The sequence below is a fragment of the Gopherus flavomarginatus genome, chromosome 3 (assembly GCF_025201925.1).
Source record: "Gopherus flavomarginatus isolate rGopFla2 chromosome 3, rGopFla2.mat.asm, whole genome shotgun sequence".
Classification (NCBI taxonomy): Eukaryota; Metazoa; Chordata; order Testudines; family Testudinidae; genus Gopherus; species Gopherus flavomarginatus.
In genome coordinates, this window is record NC_066619.1 from 22,343,143 (window position 1) to 22,366,250 (window position 23,108).

The following is a 23,108-nucleotide window of genomic DNA, read 5'->3' on the forward strand; positions in this document are numbered from 1 at the left end:
GTTCACTGCTCATTTTTTGAAAACTGATGGAAAAGTATGTTATTGTTATTATTTATGAATAATAAATCATGATGTTGCAGTTACATACGGTACCTTTTATCTGAGGAGATCGGCGATTTACAAACATCTAATGCCCACAACAATCCTGCATAAAGTATCTTGTGGGTTGATGGTTTCTGTTTCAATCAGGAAAGAGAGAGGAGGAGTAAGAAGAAAAGATGGAGACTCTGAATCCTAACCTTTCCTTCTCCACTCCCCTCACTTCATATTTCCCTCATCTATTCCCTTCTTTCTTTTCCAGCGCTTTCACAGAGTGTAGTAGTGGCTCTGCCTGGAGGACGAGTGAGAAGAATACATCTAGTTTGGTTCATGAGATGGTGGAGGGCACAGTAAGTATCACATGCACTTTAGCACTGAGGTTAAATTGCTCAATAAGCCAGGTCTGAGAGCATTCAATTAACCCCTTGCAGCTAAGGGCCACCACAAATCCCACCATGTTTTGGTGCAAGTGTAAAGTAATCGCCTTTGACCTTGCCTTTCCTAACATAAATAGCAACCTGGATGTTAAAAACAAAACCAACCCCCCCAAAACTCACCTTACTCAAACATGATACTCCCCTGCACTCACACATCTGGCGCTGAGAGAACAAACATGGGACAGAGGTTAGTCATGTTGCTTAATGAACTATGGGAATTCACTCAGATACTACAGTGACGAATGTGGTGTAACAACTTGCGCAGAGTAGAACAGAATAGCTGAGGTCTTTCCGTCTCCTGCATCGTCACCATCCATACAGGTCCTGAAGGGCAATCTGTGCTTGTTGTTCTAACTGTGCAGCCCTATTGCCTGTGTGAAGTCGGTTACCATGGTGATGTATGTAGCATGAAAGCATAGCTCGAGAGGAAGGGTGGCCTTGTGGTTAAGGCGTAGGGCTGGAGAGCTGGGTTCATTTCCTGGTTTTGCCACAGATTGCTGTGTGACCTTGGGTAAACTGCTTAGTCTCTCTCTGCCTCAGTCCTCCATCTGCAAAAGGGGGAGTAATGGCACTTATTTCACACACTCCAACACATACATAACATTCCCTTTGTCTGTGTTGTGTATAAGCTCTTTGATGCATGGACTGCCTCTTACTATGTATTTGTACTGTGGAGCCCTGCCCTCGGCTGGGGACTCTAGGTGCTACTTTAATACAGGTAAATCATCATCATAAAATTCAAATGGGTTTGAGCAGTGGTAACTAATAGCAACCTAGTGGGCAATGCTTCTGGTGATGTAGGTGGAGGGCTAGAACACAGCTTAGTCTTCTTTAGCTGTGTTGGATCTATGGGGCTAACAGGAGTAAAAAGAAGAGACTATTTTAGTCACTTAAGGGCTTGATCCTGCCTCCATGGAAGTAAATGACGAAACTCTCATGGGGTTCAGTGGTATAGGACTGTGCCTTTAGGGCCTGATTCAAAGCCCAGTGAAGTTCATGATTGGTTACACTTGGCTTTGAATTGGGGACTAAATAAACACAGGGAACAGCTGTGTGGAGAAAGGAGGAGCCATTTTCACCTAAAGTGTATCCAGATTATAACCTCGCTTGAGCAGTGTACAACATGGCAAGGTGCCCAGACTAAACAGTACTGTAAATGCACGCTGTAGCTTGTCACTGATGTTTCAAACTTGTTTCCATCACTCATGTTTCACTTGTGATCCTTTGTCTGTTTGTTGCAGATCCTCAACTCTGAAGTTTGGGACTTGTCCGTATTTCAGCTCCTACGGACTATTTACTGCCAGAGCTGTGGAGTGTGACAATGGTGTTTGTGTCCAATCTATCAAACGCCATTATCACACTAAATAGCTACTGTTAGATAAGCCATCAGGTCACAGAAGGAAGAGAGCTTTAAGCAATAAATTTTCTGGCTGTGATGAGGAATAAAGCAGGTTTGTTCTTGTATGTCACGATGACTGTGCTCTTTTATGAGCAATGCTAAAATAATTTATAATAAACAAATACTCTGCTGTACGGCTTCCAGTTGTAAAACTCCTTTTTAAAGTACACATTGTAATGAACTTAATGCTGTCCATTTGCTCTTACCAAGTCATGTTTATATTCATGGATTGTAATGTTTTTATTCAGCAATGCAAGTGGCTGTGAATTCTTCCCTTATTTAGATTTCTGTTAAGTTATAGCTGGCAACCTGCAGCCCCTATTTAAGCAGTGTTGTCAGTATTTAATGCATTTAATTAACATGTTTTGGTCTGGAACATATTCTTCAATAATCTCATTGAATTATCTCACAAAGACCATTGTGGCAATTAAATAAATTTGTTTGGAGGTCAGTTGTACAAATACAACACAGTGGAGTCACGATTAAAGAAAATGAATCAGGAGTATTGCTGCCAAATCATCAAACTGACATGATGTTGTCAGAAAAGAAACCCGAGGCGCAGTCCTGCAACCCTTATGCAAATAGTGTTTGGGCATGTGGAAGTCATGGAAGTCAATGAAAGCTCTGGGTGCTCATATCTTTAAAAATGTAGGGTCAGATTATGAGCCTCTTACTAATGTTGAATAGTCCCTACAAATAGTCCTGTTGAAGCTAACTTGGGAAAGATCGTGCTACGTCGCATGACTAATAGTGTCACAATCTGGCCCTTATTTAGGTGCCTATTTGTAAGTACCCGAGTTTGAAACATTTGGCTTAGATGCCCAACTTAGCACTTTACGCACCTAGGTTTGACTATTTGGCCCTAAGTAAAATGAATGCAGGAAAGAGCAGATAATGATAATCACTGCTTCTGTATTGTAGTATTAGGTTAGCAAGTGGTGACCTAAGTAGAGCAATTGCCTTTCATTCATAGCATCTATATAGTTCTCCTTATTAGGGCATGGAAAACTTGTATTTAACACTTGACTTACCTTTTATATAAACACAACATAAATCTGCCACTGCAGCTGCACTCCACATCCTTGGACAAAGACAGCTTTGTTCCCATGTTGGACAAGTATGAAAAATAAATCACGATGATGCTAGTTTCTCTTGGTGGATGTTTCCCCCTTTTTAGAGAAAACACCAGCAAGAAAAATTAGGTTGGGCTCATCAGATAACACAGAATGCCAGTAGTGTTCCATCCCAGATATGATTGCATGTTGGTGTTTACAGGCTACATCAGTTGTGCATGGTCTGTAAAGATCCTTGCAAGAAAAGCATCCTGCAAGGTCATGAGTGAATATGAATACAGCATCAGGCTTCCCACAAACAAAGGAAAGGAAACTTTACTCACAGCCCTATACTACAAGTGTGTCATTTCTTCTTGCAGATTTCCCAGCCATTGTTTTTTAGCTGTTTTTGCAGTTATTCATTCACCCTACTACCAATGCCAAATGACTTCTGATAGCTCAGAGGAGCATGCTGGAACGGTAACACAAAGCAGAAATGGGTCTAGAATGGAAATATTTATCGTTCATGGATACACAACCTGGCTGATTAATTGAAAGTGACAAGAACCAGAAGAGCTTGCAAACAAATATAGCCTGTGTTTTATTTCACAAATCTTCAAAAGGCTGAACCTGTGCTAAGGAAATTTGTCCATTAGGTTACCCATAAACAAATGACAGTTGCCCACAAATGGTCCATCTAATCTATGGTGCAAAAATTATGTTGGATAAATATGCTTAGTGTATTCGAAAAGAAAGAAAGGTAAAAATGGTTTTACTTCCTCAAGTTTCTCTCTGCTCTCAGTATACCCCTTCTACCTTCATATCTATCTGTTCCTGTTCCAGTCCAATTGGCTGATGGTCAGGGGTCTGTAAAATCCCCTCTTTCTCCTGTCTTGGTGAGAGAGAACATTACACAGATACATAAAGCTTAAAAAAAGTCCGGGCTGAGGCATGCTGAGCCTGCAGCCATAGCATTTGGTAGAGTCTGAATTCTCCCCTTCTTCATTACTGTAACTATAGAGTTGTCTGTTGAGAACTACTGGGCTAGGTTAAGAATTAAGTGTTGGGATTTTGAAAGGTACCTGAGGGAGTTAGGCACACAAATCTCATTGGGTACAACTTTGAAAAACTCTTAAATGATTTAGGAGCTGAAGTCCCATTGAAAGTCATTGGAACTTTGGCTCCTAAGTCACTCTGGATATGTCTACACTGCAATTAAACACCAGTGGCTGGCCTGAGTCAGCTGACTTGCGCTCGTGGGGCTTGGGCTGCAGGCTGCAAAATAGCAGTGTAAATGTCTGGGCTTGGGCTTGCACCTAATCTCTCGGACTCCACGATGGGGATGGATCTGAGAAACTGGGCCCCACCCTGAGCCCAAACATCTACACAGCAACTTTACAGCCCCACAGCCTGAGCCCTACAAGGGCCAGCTGTGGGTATTATTTGCAGTCTAGACATACCCCTAGGCACTTTTGACAATTTTGCTCATTAACTTGCAAGGAGAATTGGGCACCTACTTTCCCTGATGCTCTTTTAAAAATTCCTGCCTACAATGATTTTTAAAGTCAAGTGATCACACATTTGTACTGGTAAAAAGAGTGCTTCATGCAGTTGTCTTTCACTGAAGCGTAGCATTTTCTCTGGAAGAAATTATACATCAACATTTTGTGATTTATCATATAGAAATTACATTGTATTTGCATCTGCAACCATTTCTATTGTTCATCCTCTCTGAACAGAGCATTTTTTACAAGCACCTGAAAATTTCCACTGAAAATTTTTGCATTGAAAATGAGTCCTCGTCCCTGGGATGTATTCCCATAAAAATTATTAATGACAATATATTGGATTGGTTTGCGATGTAAAGAGAGATACAACCTCATATTAACATTCAGTTTTAGGGTATGTCTACACTGCGAAGTTGTCGACAAAACTTTTGTCTTTCACAGGTACTTAAAAAAGCTCCCCTGTGAAAGACAAAAGTTTTGCCGACGCAAGTGCGCTCTCCTACCAACAAAGCTAATGGTGCTCGGGGGGCTGGAAGTATTTAGTTGGCAAAAGTGCCAACAAAGTACCGACAAAGAGCATTTACACACGCTGACTTTTAGTGACAAGGCTGTGTCGACGCAGCCCTGTCGCTAAAAACTGCGTGGTATAGGCAAGCCCTTAGTTTAGGCCAGAGGTAGGCAACATATGGCACGCGTGCCAAAGGTGGCATGTGAGCTGGTTTTCAGTGGCACTCACACTGCCCGGGTCCTGGCCACTAGTCCAGTGGGCTCTGCATTTTAATATAATTTTAAATGAAGCTTCTTAAACATTTTAAAAACCTTATTTACTTTACATACAACAATAGTTTAGTTATATATTATAGAAAGAGACCATCTAAAAATGTTAAAATGTATTATTGGTATGTGCATCCTTACATTAGAGTGAATAAATGAAGACTCGGCACCCCGCTTATGAAAGGTTGCTGATCCCTGCTTTAGGCACTTGGTAAAAAGAATTTTCCAGGCTTCAAACAAGCTGATAATCCTTAATAGTCCCACCACAGGTTGCTCCTCAAGGGACCCTTTAAAATCAGTACTACCCACAGTTTTATGTTTTTCCTCATCAGAACTGCCTGTTCAAAAGCCTTTCCACTTATTGATTTCTTTTGCATTCTGGAAACTTTCAGAGCCACCTGGTGCAGACCATATTAGAGACAGCAGTTAGAGGCTGATGAGTCTGATCAACAGTGATCCAGCTTCTACCTTAAATTGGGAACAGCTCTTGCAGAGAAGTGGGGAGAAAGCTGTGGGATAAGTACAGTCAGTAAAGGTGGCAAAGTGAGCAATTTTAAGAGAGACAAATGTTCTTGAATCACAGAATTATGGGAGTTATAAATGGAAAGGACCTACAACATTGTTCCCGAGAGTACATTCTCGAAGTGCTTTTTCCTGGCCGCTTTTAAATGGTTTAAAAATTAATGGCGATTTGTATTTTGGAAAAAAAGCGCTATCCAGGCACCTATTTTAAGCTTTCCTTCTAGTTTAAATTAGTTACAATGTCTTAGAGATGCGGTCGGTGATGGCTCCAAGTTTATGGATGTGCGAGGCAGTATAAATGCCTAGCTAGATGCAAATTGTGACCTGAAGAACTCTGTGTAAGCTCGAAAGCTTGTGTCTCACCAACAGAGGTTGGTCCAATAACATATATTACCTCACCCACCTTGTCTAGCTAGATGCAAAGTCTATATAGCACCTATTGCTGTGGAACTTCATACAAAAATGAAAAACCTGAATTGATAAACAATCCCAGAGTTAGTAGCATTACCCCATTTGACTTGAGCAGTTAGCCAAATTTGGGGTGTGGGAGTTGTTCCAGTTACGAGGAGAATTCTATGACCGAGCCAGCTATTTCCTTTGATGCAGCCGTGTTTATTTACAAGTGTTATAAGATTAGCCTGTTTCTCTGACACAGGAAGACTCAAACGCCCTGAGACAGTTTCTTTGTTCGCCATCCCAAAACTGCCTTTCCAGCCAGCCCTCTGTGCCCAAAACTCTTTCTTTCTTTCTTTGCTTTCTCTCAAGACCACATTACAAACACTGCAGTTATTGTCTGACTGCTTGGTTCTCTGGTTGCCTCTGCCTCTGTGTGACCTTCTCCTTGTTCTGTGTCTCTCACACAGATAAGAAGAATCTGGGTCAGAGCCTCTGGTTTTGAAATCCCTTGGGCCACATGGCTCAGTGTCTATTCCCATTTTTCATGTGTTGGTGTTTGGGTGCTACTGCTGTTGTTTCAGCCACTTCTTTACAATGGCTTCTTTACATTTCTCTTGAATAAAAGGCATTGGTGATTTCTGGCTCACTACACTAAGGTATAACATAAACTAACCCATAACCCTCGTATTAGCTAAAAAACCAATCCCCTCCCCACAACCCTGCTATTGGTAAAACCACCTCAGGCTGTGAGTGATTTGCTAGAGCAGTAACCAGAGATCATGTCTCCTGGAGGTGTTAAACTGGCATTGTCAGCCCTAGCTTAGGTCTGGCATAACCAAGCCACAGGTGGGGCCAGCACTAGATCCCCCCTGCTGAGGCAGTGCGGGATGGCTCAAGGTGGTTAGGGACTGCACATCACGCCTGGAGCTGGCAGAGCACACCTCCTCTGGGGCCTGGCATATGGTGCAGGCAGGAGCACCCCAGGACTTTTTCACATGGTATGTACAACTGAACCACACTCACTTTAGGGCGTCACAGCGTCATTCAAGTTTGGCCCAATGACCCCCTCTGTTGTAATGGAGGGGTCACCAGGTCACATTTCAGTGAGTGCATTGTGACCTGGCATGTGAGGTTGCAGGGCCAGTCAGCTCTTGGGGCCCTTCTTCCCATGGGTGGCATTGCTCCTGCCAATGGTATGCAATAAGTATAAGGTACGTATGCCTGCGGGTGCCACTGGACACAGGGCAGAATTGCTCTGGGCAGCTGGGGAACTTCTGGTAGGTGTGCGTTATGACTCCCTAACCCCTGCATAACAAGACCAGGGGCCAGGTGACAGTCAGGGCCTCAACTTACTACTCTTTAGAATGCGGTGTTGCAATCCTGGCTGGCCCTGTGGACGGAGGGAAGATGTGGGGGAGGGGGGGCTCTCTCTGGCTTCAGTCACATAGCCATGCAGTAGAAGGGGCAGGATTTTCTCATTATCTTTTAGGTTAGCAGGCACAGCAACAGGATCAGCCCTGACTTTTCTGACTAACTGGTAAATTCCCTCTGCATTGTCCCTATTTCTTCATTATGGAGAACAACTGTCTTATTGCAGCTGTCCTTTGGATCATTGGCAAAAGGCCTGACTGGGTCTCCTGCTTTCAGAGTCGTCAAAGATTTTTCAGTGTGCAGCTTCCTCCCACAGTTCTCTGTTTTTTCGTTCCATTCTCTGAATCACTCTCAGTAGCATCCACTTCTTGAAAGCTATAAATATCTTTGATTCCACAGTGCTTTGCTACCCATCCTCTCTCGCTGCTGGACCCTTCTCGAAACTTGGCCATCCACTGCCCTGCAGTTCCCCTCTCGAGCTACGCAGCCAGCACACATTACCTTCACCTCCTCCTATCTCCTGCAGTCTTTGCACCCTGACTTCGATGGGCATTTTGCCTGAGCAAGGGCTATGGAATAAGTGTCCTGATTGACCATCAAGTGCCACAGACAGTGATGGATGGATAGATCCTCTGCTGTGACTCCTCGTCTGTTCCTGAGAGCATTTCCTCTGTGCTTGAGAACATCTACCCTTGTTTCTAACTTGGTGATAGAAACATTTAGCAACACCACTAATACACAAAGGACTTGATTCTGTTACATAACAGCAACCTCAACTCACTTCAAGGTAAATTGCTTGCATGCAGCAGCCGCCACCGCAGAAAGCAAAGATTCTCCTGTCTCCTAAGACTCACTAATCACAATAATTTCACACCCACAATATTGTACAGCAAAACCTTGAAGCTGAATCATAGTAGCTGCTGCTAATTATGGTTTATTTTTCAAAAAGCCTTTTATGAGAGCAAACTGATGATGGGGAGGGAAAGATTTCTAGAGGCTAGTCTGGGGACAATCCTGCTCTCTCTCCTTGCCCTTGCTCTGAGTGAGTGTAGTGGTTCCTTCCCTTCTGCAAAGCCATGAGGGCGATGCCTTCAGCAGCAGCTGCTTGGCTTCTCCCCCTTTGAGAAGAGAGTAGAAAAGAGCGTCCCCAACCTCCATTCCTGCAGTGCTGTCTAGGGAGTTAATGGCAATGTTGCTTGCCCTTGCCTCATTACGGATAAGATGATTCTTCTTTGTGCAAAGAACATTTTATGCTATTTTTCTCCTTCTGCTCCCAGATCCCAGTGTGATGTCTGCCAGAACATGATAACCCTACGATAACAACAGTACCAGCAGGAAACTAAAAGCCTGTCATCCTGGAATAGCCCTCATAGTCACAACATGTCCTTGCCCACTCCAGTACGGTGGGGTGCAAATAGGGGGCACCAATGCCTGAGTTTTGGGGGTGCAAGGGCTGTATTGGCTTCTCCCTGCAGCCTTAATAAAGGAAAAGCATCACACACACACACACGGTTCTCCACCCCCATGGTGCTTCGTGGCAGAATGATAGCTGTGTAGATTAAATTTTCAGTTTTGTTACTGTACCGCACTGAGAACTCCAGATGAAAAGTCATTTATTGAGGCTTTTATTGTAGAGCTGCGTGACCTTTGCAACACCCACACAAGTGTTACATATGCTGAAGTTTCTTGAAGAGTGAAAAAGAATTGAGGAGGACTGGGGCAGGGGGAGGAATAATAGATCTCGGAGCCTTGCAGATCATTCTTAGGTCATGGGAGGCTGAGTAGTGGGACCTCTCTTAAGAAGTCTCCCAATATCAAATAAATACAAAAAAGAACGTAATCAAAACTGCATTTTCTTTGGTTAAGTGGTACATGAGGAATGTTCAGGAAAACATGCTGCCTATTTCTTAATGGCATTACTTCTCTTACAGCCTCTCTAAAAGAATGGAAAAGAAACAGAACAGTAGCATTCCAAGCAGAGCAGCTGAGGTTTTTTGGGGCCACCATTTTACCTTCCTGAGCTTCCATCCATATTTCTACAGAATGATTGAGTGACTTGCAAAGTAGGTGAGCAGGATTGTGGGGAATAGGACCTGGTATCTGGCACTCAACTAGCCTAGTGCTAGAGATCAACTTGGCCCTGGAAACCTGACACTCCTATTTCTCCTCCTTGAAATCTGAATTTGAACGGTAGTATCTGAATGTTTCAATTAGAGCCTATCCCTGTAATGAGCAAAGTCCTTTTTTCAAGTGCCCACTCAGGCACCTACGTCCAGGGGTGGCTCTAGCTTTTTTGCCGCCCCAAGCACGGCAGGCAGGCTGCCTTCAGCGGCTTGCCTGTGGGAGGTCCGCTGGTCCCGTGGCTTCGGCGTACCCGCCGCTGAATTGCCGCCAAATCTGCAGGACTGGTGGACCTCCCACAGGCAAGCCGCTGAAGGCTGCCTGACTGCTGCCCTTGCAGGGACTGGCAGGGCGCCCCCCATGGCTTGCTGCCCCAGGCACGCGCTTGGAGTGCTGGTGCCTGGAGCCGCCGCTGCCTATGTCCCATTGGCTTTCAAGTAGTTTAGACCTCGAAAGCCCAAATCCTCAAAAATAGATAGGTGCCTAATTCCCACTGAAACCAGTGGGAGTTAAGTATCTAAATATCTTCACGGATCTGGGCCTATGTTCCTGGGTCTTAAGGAGCTTTTGAAAATTAACTAAAACATTGCAAACTTTGGCTCCTTTAAATCATGCCCACTCTATTCTTAAAAACTATGTAGGAAGTGGACTGGAAAAAACATAGGTTAAGAATAGGTATCTGCTTAGAAGATACATATACGTCTCTAAATTCAATACTGTATCCTCGCCATGTGATTAATTACTTTTTGAATAACAAAAGGAAACTTCTAGTAGTGGCCTTATTGATCATCCATGCCTAAATGTTTTATCATTCTTAATATCTGTAATAAGAATGTAAATCATGAAACAATAGTGCCTCAACCTAAATTACAGCTACGATCATGGTGGATTCTCCATCACAGACCATTTTAAAATCAAGAGTGGATATTTTTCTAAAAGTTACATGCTAAGAATTATTTTGGGGAAGTTCTATGGCCTCTATTATGCAGGAGGTCAAACTAATTGATCACAATGGTTGCTTCTGGCCTTAGAATCTATGAAGAGGCAAATAAGCATAAGGTTACAAAACCAGTCACAGAGTACAGTGTGCCCATTGTGCCTGAGTCTGAGGATGTTGATGAGTGTAACAATGGGTGCCTGCTGTTAGCACAGGGATTCTCAAACTGGAGGTCGGGACCCCTCAATGGGTAGTGAGGTTATTACATGGGTGGTGGTTAGCTGTCAGCATCCACCCCAAACCCTACTTTGCTGCCAGCATTTATAATAGTGTTAAATATATAAAGTGTTTTTAATTTATGGGAGTCACACTGACAGGCTTGCTATGTGAAAGGGGTCACCAGTACAAAAGTTTGAGAACCACTGTGTTAGCAGATACAAAAGTGCTTCTTTTGACTACTTTGCAGATCTAAAGAGTCAATCTTGGGAGTGGTCACTGATGAGATTTTACCTGACTTTAACACCATTCGGAAAGAGCATTCTTTTGCATGGGATGTATTTGCTGGGATTAGAAAACCGATATCTATGTGCACATCAAATATATTTGCATTTTGCTTCTGTGATATGAAAGTTGGGGGTGCAACCAAGCAGCCAGTATGTGTTGGCATTCCACACTGGGACTTTTCTGGTGACCCTTTCGGTTTCTGCAGAATTTAAATTCATATTTAAAAATGACAATGTAAGCAAAATGTTCATTCTGAAGCCTATAATGAGACCTACAATATCAGCATTGTTAATGGTTTTACTGCTGATTATTTTAGCATTTGCAGTACCCTGGGATTGTGGGGAGATGTTAAGTAGAGTGTTACCGCTTCTTTCCCCCCAATGTGACCCTGTGGTGAAAATTATTAGCCCATGCACAGTGTGTTTAGTTGATATTCAATGAATGAAAATTTTAATATAAATAAAAACATTACTAACCTTTATAGTCATGGGAACCAATGCACAGTCTTCTGCAGCATTCAGAAACTGACTAAAGAAAGGTATGTACTGTTCCCATTCATCTCAATAAGATGTTAACGCTGAAGCCTAAAGATGATACATTCTTTGAAACTGTGTTAACTATTTCACTGATGATCATGAAACCTCCAACTACGATACATTGGGAGGGACTATGAGTGGATTTGGAGCAAAGCTGGCTATCGTGGGCAGGGCCGGCTCCAGGCACCAGCAAAGGAAGCAGGTGCCTGGGGCAGCCAATAGAAAGGGGCGGCACTCCGTATGTTACTAGGGCGTCACGTCCCAGTCTGCGGTGGCAATTCGGCAGTGGGTCCTTCGGTCCCTCTCTTCTTCTTTGGTGGCACTTCGGCGGCAACTCAATCGCTTCACTTCTAGTCCTCAGCGGCAGGTCGATCGGCATTTTCTTTTTTTTCCCTCTTTTTTATTTTTTTCATCACTTGGGGCGGCAAAAAAGCTGGAGCCAGCCCTGATCGTGGGTGCAATCCTGGGTCCACTGAATTAATAGCTAAACTCCCATTGACTTCAGTGGGACCAAGATTTCACCCCATAGCTGTACTTTCCCCCTCACTCCAGACTGACTCCTTCCAGTCTCACTCCTCAGCCCAGGCCAATGAACTAAACTGAGAAAAAATGCACTCTTTCCTCAGCTTTTCACGTATGCTGGGTTACGTTTACCGGTCCAGACTGGCAAACCATATAGTGCAGAGTAATCACTTGTCAGCCTATGCATTAACAGGTGTGTTGTAAACAAGACACGAGAAGTCATTCTTCTGCTTTACTCTGCACTGGTCAGGCCTCAGCTAGAGTATTGTGTCCAGTTCTGGGCACCGCATTTCAAGAAAGATGTGGAGAAATTGGAGAGGGTCCAGAGAGGAGCAACAAGAATGATTAAAGGTCTTGAGAACATGACCTATGAAGGAAGGCTGAAGGAATTGGGTTTGTTTAGTTTGGAAAAGAGAAGACTGAGAGGGGACATGATAGCAGTTTTCAGGTATCTAAAAGGGTGTCATCAGGAGGAGGGAGAAAACTTGTTCACCTTAGCCTCCAATGATAGAACAAGAAGCAATGGGCTTAAACTGCAGCAAGGGAGATTTAGGTTGGACATTAGGAAACAGTTTCTAACTGTCAGGGTAGTTAAACACTGGAATAGATTGCCTAGGGAAGTTGTGGAATCTCCATCTCTGGAGATATTTAAGAGTAGGTTAGATAAATGTCTATTAGGGATCGTCTAGACAATATTTGGTCCTGCCATGTGGGCAGGGGACTGGATTCGATGACCTCTCGAGGTCCCTTCCAGTCCTAGAGTCTATGAAACTATGAATCTATGAAAGGATTTAGATCTGCAGGAGATCAGAACAGGATCCTTAATGATTATTTGAAATAGTCTCTTTGCCCATTTTCTCTCTCTCTCTCTCTCTCGTGTGTGTAACCAATGCATTCTCTTGGTCATTCACTCACACTGAATGTCTTTGGTACTCTGTTGGTGCGGGTCATAGGTTCACTATTTTCAATGTTGCTTTTTGTATTATGCTAATGCCTAAGAACCTCAATCAAAGAACGGGGTCCCATTGTGCTAGACATTGTACAGACAGACTAATAACAGAAAAGACAGTGAGTGCGAAATGCCTCAGAGTAGCTCATAATCTGCATAACAGTAAATAGATGGATGAAACAGACTAGCAGGTTTGGGGTGGGGCAGGAGGCTCAGATAGTAATAGCACAGAGTTTAGTAGAAAAGCAAAAGTCTGCTCACCAGATGGTAGTGATGGGAATGATTTGTAGGCATCATGGAAGAGGTACTTCTAAACTAATCAGAATGGTTTTCAGCTAAGATAAAGTTAAGAAAATTGATTATTTTTTTCCCTGTGGCAAACTGTCAAGGTGTAATTATTTCAGTGTATTTGCACTTCAAAGTGAATCCAAATGCCACAGAGATTTAAAAAAATCTTTTAGGAAACAGTCGTTAATTTTAACTTTTTAGTTCTGTTGCAGGCAGCTCATTGTATAAAACTAGTTTTCCTGTCCTAAGCTGGAAAAAAAGAACCAATGGGCACACTACAAATATCTTTAAGATTTGTTATGGGCGTTACGTTGTGAATGTATTAATGCTACATTGTATCTCTAATATGCTTATTAATTGGGAAGAATGATAAAAATCAATGAAATCTTGGGCAGTGGAAAAGAAAAACCTTTTAATAGCTGTGAAGGAAGTCCACATTCATTTAACCTTAATATGGATAGCTGTTATTACACAGTGCTTCACAGGCACTTCTGTTCTGAAAAATCAATAAGAAGAAAATCACACCTAGCCTTTGAGTAGTGATGTCAGTACTTGGGCTTGATATTTTTCAGTGGCTTGTTCATCCATCAAAATACCCCTACCCAGCCAGAACATGCCCTGACTCTTTAGAGTCACTGATTAACCATCCATCAATGGACTTTGATAATGGCAATCCCCCGTAGGAGCGAATATTTCATAAGACTCCCTTATGATCATTTCTGGTGAGGAAAATGTGCTTTTCTTCTTTGGAAAAAAGCATCTTTCCCAAAGAGCCTTTCAAAGTGTTGTGTTCCATAAGCACATCTCAATCAAACCAATCCCTAAGCCGGATTTGTGGTTCCAGCCTGTTCCACTTATTGATCAACAGGTTTGGATAGAGTTTTTGATTAATGAATAAGGAAAATTTTATTATTGGTTTGTATTATTGTAACACCTATGAGCCTGAGTCATGGGCCAGGACCTCACTGTGGAAGGTGCTGCACAGACACAGAACACAAAGATAAAGACAATCCCTGCCCCAAAGAGCTTAGGGCAAATCCTGCAAACAATGCTGCAGGGATGGAACCATGAAGCCCATCCATATGACATCATTTGCAAGATCCGTTCCCTCTATGTTCTCTCATCAGTAGTGAACTCGCCAGATAAGTACAATGGGGAAGTGAAAGTCTTCAGGAGGGTACCAAGTGTCAATAAAACTAAGTAGATTTTTTTCTTTCCCAATTCTATACCTACTGGAGATGTGAGGTAACAGAAAGCGGGCAGCCTATTACTAACGAGGGAAAAGGAGAGGGATGCAAATGTCCTGCTAAAACATACAGTACATAAAGGGACAAATTCTAGTCACCCAGAGCAATACCTCGCAGTTGTTGGCTGTTCAGAATCTTCCTGGTCCAGAAAGACCAAATAAATCACTCTGCCGCTCCTACACAAAGGGGTATAAGAGGGCATGGCCTTCGCAGAAGCGAGTGTGCCCTGCATGTATATGTACCTAAACGTACTCAACATCTGGATCAAGCAATATTCCCTGGGCAAGGCTTCCTCACTTAGCAGGACTGAGGGAGAATCCAGACCCAGTGATCATAGCAAGCTTTACAAGACAACACTTCAGAACATAAGAATGGCCACACTGGATCAGACCAATGGTCCACCTAGCCCAGTATCCTGTTTTCCAAGAGTGTCCGGTGCCAGGTGCTTCAAAGGGAATAAATGTAATAAAGCAATTTTTGAGTGATTCATCCAGTCCCAGTTTCTGGCAGTCAGAGGTTTATGGACATGTAGAGCATGGAGTTGCATTCTTGAACATAGATTCATAGATTCTAGGGTCAGAAGGGACCAATGTGATCATCTAGTCGACCCCCTGCACAAAGCAGGCCACAGAACCCTACCCATCCACTTCTATAACATCTTGGCTAGTCATTGATAGACCTATCCTTTGTGAACTTACTGAATTCTTTTTTAACCCATTTATACTTTTGGCCTTCACATCATCCTCTGGCAATGAGTTCCACAGGTTGATGTTCATTCTGTGAAGAAGTACCTCCTTATGCTGGTTTTAAACCAGCTGCCTAATAATTTCATTGTGTGACTCCTGGTTCTTGTGTTATGTGAAGGGGTAAAACACCACTTCCTTGTTCCCTTTCTTTACACCATTCATGATATTATACACCTCTTTCATATCCCACCATAGTCATCTCTTTCCTGAGCTGAACAATTCTAGTCTTTTTAATCTCTTCTTCAATGGAAGCTGTTCCATACCCCTAATCATTTTTGTTGCCCTTCTCTGTACCTTTTCCAATTCTAATATATCTTTTTTGAGATTAAACAATCAGAACTGCCTACAGTATTTAAGGTGTGTACATACCATAGGTTTATATAGTGGCATTTTGATATTTTCTGTCTTATCCCTTTTCTAATGGTTCCTAATGTTATTTTTATGACTGCTGCTGCACATTAAGTGGATGTTTTCAGAGAATTATCCACAATGACTCCAAGATCTTTCTGTGGTAACAGCTATTTTAGACCATTTTGGATGTATAGCTGGGATTATTTTTTTCTGATATGCATTACTCAGTGTTGAATTTCATCTGCCCTGTCACCCAGGCTCTGTGAATTCCCTTTGTAACTCTTCACAGTCAGCTTTGGATTTAACTGTCTAGAGTAATTTTATGTCATCTTAAGACTTTGCCACCTCACTGTTTTCCCCCTTCTCCAGATCAGTTATGATATGCTGAATACCACAGGTCCAGTACAGATCCTTGGGGACCCCACTTTTTACCTCTCTCCATTGTGAAAACTGACAATTAATTCCTACCTTTTGTATTCTATCTTTTAACCAGGTCTGATCCATGAGAAGACTTTTCCTCTTATTCCATGACTGCTTAGTTTGTTGAAGAGCCTTTAGTGAGGAACCTTGTCAAAGGCTTTCTGAAAGTCCGAGTGTACTGTATCAGCTCTATTAAACTTGTCCACATGCTTGTTGACACCCTGACCCTCAAAGAATTGTAATTACTATAGTTTCAAACAATTTGCCTGGTACTGAAGTTAGGTTTACTGGCCTGTAATTGTCAGGATCGCCTCTGGAGCCTTTTTTAAAATTTGCATTACATTAGCTGCTTTCTAGGCATCTGGTACAGAGGCTGATTTAAGCAAAACGTTACATACCACAGTCAGAAGTTCTGCAATTTCATGTCTGAATTCCTTCAGACTCTTGGGTGAATACTATCTTGTCCTGGTGAATTATTACTGTTTAATTTATCAGTTTGTTTCAAAACCTCCTGTACTGACACCTCAATCTGTGACAGTTACTCAGATCTGTCACCTAAAAGAAATGGCTCTTATGTGGGAATCTCCCTCACAGCCTCTGCAGTGAAGACAGACACAAAGAATTCATTTAGTTTCTCCACAATGGGGAGGGATAGCTCAGTGGTTTGAGCATTAGCCTGCTAAACCTAGGGTTGTGAGCTCAATCCCTGAGGGGGCCATTTAGGGAACTGGGGTAAAAATCTGGGGATTGGTCCTGCTTTGAGCAAGGTCCCTTCCAATCCTAATATTCTATGATTCTATCTTCCTGAAGTGCTCATTCAGCACCTCAGTTGTCTAGGGGTCCCACTGATTGTTTGGCTGACTTCCTTCTTTGGATGTTCTTAAAATTATTTTTGCTTAGCTTTTGTGTCTTTGGCTAGTTGCTCAAATTTTTTTTTGCTCTGCTGAATTGTTCTGTACACTTGACTTGCCAGCAATGTTCCCTCTAACTTTTTACATCCATGTGCAGGATGAATTTTGTTATGTGCACCAATATGGAGGTGATGTGCAGTGGGGGTGAAATGGAGGGGTTTGGAGTTTGGGAAGGGGCTCAGAGCTGGGGCAGAGGGTTGGGTGCAGGGGGTAAGAGCTCTAGCTGGGGGTGTGGGCTCTGGGGTGGACCTGGGGTTGAGGGGCTTGGGGTGCAGGCTGCCCCCCAGCCCTCTCTTGTCTCAGCATCCTGGGGCTGGGGGAGAGGTGCCTCTCTAGTCCAGGCCCTGTGGCTGCATGCCTGTGCAGCCCTCGATAGCCTGCTGCGCAGCCGCGCAACTTTGAGGGAACTTAGCTTGCCAGTGTTTATGCTTCTTTCTGTTATCTTCACTAAGATTTTACTTGCAATTTTTAAAGGATGCCTTTTACCACCTCTTCTGCTCTGTTGTTTAGCCATGGTGGCATTTTTTGTCCTCTTATTGTTTTTTTTTTATTATTACTAAGGAAATACATGTAGTTTGAGCCTTTTTAATGGTGTTTTAAAATAGTTTCCATGCAGCTTTCATGCATTTAATTCTTGTTTCTATTCTTTTAAGTTCTAGTTTACTTATTCATTTTGTATAGTTCCCCTTTTTGAAGTTAAACGGAACTGTGGTGGGTTTCTTTGGCATTCCCCCCTACAAAGGTGTTAAATTTAATTACATCATGGTTGCTCGGAGGGTTGCTGGAAACGGGGGGTGGCATGGCAGCATCACTTTAAAAGTGGTCTTGGGGGGAAGAAGAGGCACAGGGGTGGGGCCTCAGGGGAAGGGGCTACTTTTACAGAGCTTCTGTCACTCCTGGTTGCTATTATCAAGTGGTCTAGCTATATTCATCTCCTGGACCAGATCTTGTGCTCCACTTAGGACTAAATCAGGACTTGCCTCTCCTCTTGTGGGTTCCAGGGCTAGCTGCTCCAGGAAGCAGTCATTTCATGTGTCTAGAAATTTTATCTCTGCATCCCATCCTGAGGTGATATATACCAGTCAATATGGGGGAGAGTTGAAATCTCCAACTGTTAATGGTTTTCTGTAGCCTCTCTGATCTCCCTGAACATTTCACAGTCACCATCACCAGCCAGGCCAAGTGGTCGGTAACATATTCCTACTGCTATGGTCTTACTATTCAAGCATGGAATTTCTATCCATAGAGATTCCATGGCACTGTTTGGTTCATGTAAAATTTTTACTATATTCGATTCTATGCTTTCTTTCACATATAGTGCCACTCCCCCACCAGCGTAATCTACTCTGTCATTCCTACCTATTTTTTTACCCTGGTATTACCATATCCCATTGATTATCAATGTTCCACCAAGTTTCTGTGATACCTATTATATCAACATCCTTATTTAACACCAGGCACTCAAATCCATCCATCTGCTCCTCTGCACCTGTTAGCTTTCCCCCAGCCCTTAGTTTAAAAAATCCTCGGTGATCTTTTTAAATTTACATGGCAGCAATCTGGCCTATAATCTTCCCCTTCTATTCTGTTCAGGTTCTTACCCTGCTCCAATCACTGTGGTATCTTAGCACCTGAGAAAGTGGTATTTGATATACAGAGCCAGATTCTCCAGCCTGTTTAGACCACTTCGCACCATATCAGTAGCCTTAAAACAACTGGAGGTAGCTGGTGGAGAATTCCCCTTGGGTAGGGGCACTTTTTTCTGGTGGAAACTGGGCAGAAACTCACTTCTAGCTCTTCCTCTCCCCGCATAAAGAGAGGAAGGGGGCATGTCAGGGGCAGTCTGGGGGGTAGGTGTGGATACAAGGATGTATGGTGAAGCATAGCTCCACTATGCCTGGTCTTTCACCAATAAGATATGGCCCTTATGCCAGTGGCAGAAGTTTGAGCAGGCCCCATGGGTGGTTGAAATTCAGGGAACCACACCTGGATCCCTGTGGTGGCCAATCTCCACAATATGCTGCACTGCTTATACATAGTGGAGAATCGAGGTCACCATAATAATTTCCTGTTCTAAGTATGTCAGTTACTGTTATCTGGGAATTCTGGGTCAATGTGGACTGTCATGATGGCTCCTCGTTGCATTAGGCACACTTGACTCTAAGCTATTCCTTCAGAAACTCAGACAGTCCCTGTGAAGACAAAAATTATTGTACCTTTGTTGTCATGGGGTCTACTCAGTGCATGTGGCGCCTCCTCCTGGTGGCTCTAGGGATTAGCTCTTGCTAGGCATTGCCCTCCTCTGGCGTTGTCTCTACCCATCATCTCTTTCACCCTATGGCCCTGCTCACTCCAGAAGTTGTAGCTTCCTGTTGATGACTTGGCCCTCCAGCCAGGTCACTAAAGTTCTCCCCTTCTGGGGAATTCAAAGTCCTTCTGGACCAACTGTCTGTCTGCATCTCCAACACCCTGCACCACTTCCCAATGACTGGTAGGGGAACCCAGGCCCACCCACTATACTGGGTTCCAGCTTCCAGCTCAGGGACCCTCTAACAAGCAGCCAAGGTCTGTACAGTTTTGCTCCTTGCTGCTGTTTTCCTACCTATTTGGCTCTGCACCACGGGTTTGCCAGCCAGCCCAAGCTCCCTCCTCCCAGGGAGTGACTGCAGACTACTTCCTTGCAGCCTCTTGCTGCTCAGTGCTCCTGGGTTTTATACAGGCCCCTCCTCTTCCTGCCCAGCTGAGCCCATTTCCTGCTCCCTGCCTCCTTCAGGTGCAGGCTGGGCAGTTAATTGGCCAGCCTAGCTCTTTAACCCCTCCAGGCCTTGTGTGGGGTCTGCACTGCATCACATGTTGTCAATTAGGTCTCAGTCCTGCAAGGTGCTGAATATCCTTAACTCCCAATGACTTCAGTATGAGTTGTGTTCAACACCCTGCAACGTGGGTCCTCAGGCCCCAGTCCTGCAGCAGGATCTGGGTGGGAGCAAGATGGGTCCAACTGCAGGATCAGGGCCTCAGGGAGAAAACAAATTCTGTGGATAAGAAAGTCCCAGGTGTTGCCTAGTTTTAGGATTTTTCCAACTGGGTGACCAAACTTTATCAGGAAAGCTACATAGGTGGCAGCTAAATCCTTGAGCTTGTTCAGAGAACAGGTGTGTATAATGATCCAAATACCCACGTGGCTTATGCTTGTTTTAAAAGGAATTTAACTGGCAAAAGTACAAGGAATATGAGTACAGTAAGGATTAAAATTGTGCAAAGGGTAGGAAATAAAGCAATTATTTTCATACATCCTTGACCCCAGTGCCAGTATCGAGCTCTACTCCAAAACCTTTACTAAGTGGTAGATTAAGTAGTTTTATTTTTACATAGCTGCTGAATTCCACAGTGTCGCTGGTGTAGAGATCTGTGAGTTGCCAAATGGAGGACAGAAATGCTCCAGTCACTCCTCTCCTGCACAAAGACAGAGTGTGCAAATACACAAATATACACTGACGTGACATATGTAAAAATACTTCAAAGTTAATTGAGGCAGATAGCTTTGTTTGGCTTTGAAAACTTTCCATTGCTTTTGAATTGTAGCCTGCTAGGCCACAGACGCAGCTGGTTTCCTGGTTGCTGTTATCAAAGAACAGCTTCAAAATGGGGGTATAATGCAGAAGGCTCAGTCTAACTCCGCCGTCATGTCCTTCGGTACCTGTGCATTTCTGGAGAGGAGCTTGTGCGGAGTGGTGCAGTGTTACTGGATGCTTTGAAGACAGGAGGTCTATGTTGTCTTGGTTGCCTGTGTGCTGGTCACTTTTTTCTATACATTCAGTGACTTTGGAGGGACTTTGCTTTTCATGGCTGTTGGTTTCCTCTGTTTTTGATGACTGCCTGGGAGGGATTTCAACCCCAACATCTCACAGTACTTATTGCACTGGTGGAGGGCTTTAAACTGATCAATGAAGGAAATGGCGCAGTTGCCTTTAAACCCTTTGTATCTGCAGCAGTGAAGAAAAACAAAAAGGGGATTTCAACATTTGTTTTTCAAACCAGGTCTACGGTGTGACTTTGGATTCATAAGTAACACTATGACATTTAATAAGCCTCTTTGAAGGAGAGAAGTATTATTCCAATTTTACAGATGGTAAAATGAGGCACCGAGAGATTAAATGACTCACCCAAGGCCAATCAGTGAGTCAGCTGCAGAGCAGAAAACAGGGCTCAGGAGGCTGGCTCTCAGCCCTGTGTTCCAACTATTCCTCTTCCATCTATAATTTCAATTTGTGGCTAATACAATTGTCAGTTAACAAACTTCTGAGTTAGATAAATTTATTAACAAAGAAAAATTCCACAGTATAATCTTTATAAAGTGCTTGGGGCACCTCAGATAGAAGAAGGCTGCAGAAGTGGTAAGTGTGATTGTTATTACTCTGAAGGAGTGTCCCTGATGCTCACACACAGAGCTAGTGTACAGGGGACACAGGCTGTCAAGCTGCCCAGCGTTTTCTCGTTCCCTTGTGTTCTCTCCATCTCTTTGTATCCATCTGTTGTTGCTTGGCTTAGATTGTAAGCTCCGGGGGGCAGGGATTGTCATTTTGTTTTGTTTGTAATCGGAGCAGGAGTGTGAGCTTTGTCCTGTTGGGATCTGTGCGTGAACAAGTTTATCTGGTAGCCTCAAAATGAAAATATCTGAGCTGCAATCTAATATACAGTCCTAATACATTCTGAGCATTTCATTTCTCTCCGACGCAGCCTGCCTAGTGCTAATAAAGATGTTATCTGCTCCAAGAAGAAAAGCCCAATCTCCATATGATGGATAGGCCTGTCGGTTCTAACATGCTTTGTAGAATAAAATTCACCAAAGGAGATAAGCAGGTGGCACAGAAACCAAAAACTATCTTTGAAGGCAGCATGTCGGTATCTTTCTCTGCATACCTCTAACAGCTTCATTTTGCATCTCTATTGTTCCTTTAAGGTGACAGAATAGGGAAATTGAAATGTCAGGCTATCTGCTTTTCTAGCATCAGTAATCTCACATGAGATGAAAAGGCCACCTGGGAACTCCCATGTGTCAGATCATGATGGAACACACAGTTCCACGGTAAGGTGGAAAAAACTCTTTGATGGATCACACAAATCCTACGGTTTCTCAAACATACCCAAAAAGTAAGTCAGGCTTTTCTGCATACCCACACTTCATATTTCAGGCTCCATTGCTTCCTTACACACACAGACTTTGTTGCTTTGTTTAAACACATGCATACACACAATCTTGTCTTAAATGATTTTAAACAAATCATTGTAGCCTTGAACGTATGTGGAAAGAAGATAACAAACCCTCATTATCTTGTAAGGGAAATTATTGGTGTCCTTTATGGAGATCAGTTTCAATAGGAGAGGGAAGTTCTGAATTCAGCCTTTTAATTTTTGATATTTTTGGCCATTTTTGTCTTCTTTTGGTGACCTTACAATTTCATCCTCTTCCTTAAAGTTGGAGCTGGTTGAAATTTAAAAAAAAACAAAACTTTTGCCGGAATTTTACTGAATAAAAGCATTACACTGAGGTTGCTATTATGTGTGGTGTGAACATACATATGCCAAGCCAGCCAGGGGAGGATTTATCTGCCTGACAAGTGAATCTGGTGGACCTGCCCTGCTCTAGCAATGATACCCAGTTTGTCTGGTGGAAGTAGAGAAATCTCCCGCTTGACTCATTTAGGGCCAAGGGTAAGAGTTTATTTCCATCCCTGAGTAAGCCCTGGCATATAGCTGTGCTGCTCCAGGAGGAGCTCCCTAAAGGAAATGCAACTCAGACTCACTGTCTGAGTTACAATTGCTCCACGATGCCTGTTTGCATACTAAGGAATACATTGCATTTGCCCATGAACTGATCCAGCATATATAATCCACTGGTCTGTATGTATCTGCACCCAATACAAAGAGGACGTGACTCTATTTCAGTTCTTAGCTGCAGCTTCAGCTCATGCTGTAGACTCATGGTTCTAGGTTTGGAGGCGTCTAGTTCAATCCAGATCAAGGTGATGAACATCACGTGTACTTCACCCACCCTCACCACTGCCAGCCAGCCCTGTT

General features: G+C 43.3%; 1 protein-coding gene across 1 annotated transcript in view; it reads right to left on the reverse strand.

The window, feature by feature from the left end:
• Nucleotides 1-20,331: 20,331 nt before the first annotated feature.
• Nucleotides 20,332-23,108, reverse strand: part of ALPK2 (alpha kinase 2) — a 76,004-nt gene continuing 73,227 nt past the window's right edge. Inside the window, 1 exon segment of the mRNA XM_050943509.1 lies at nucleotides 20,332-21,013. Within this exon segment, the coding sequence (XP_050799466.1) occupies nucleotides 20,836-21,013 (178 nt within the window). The 3' untranslated portion in view covers nucleotides 20,332-20,835.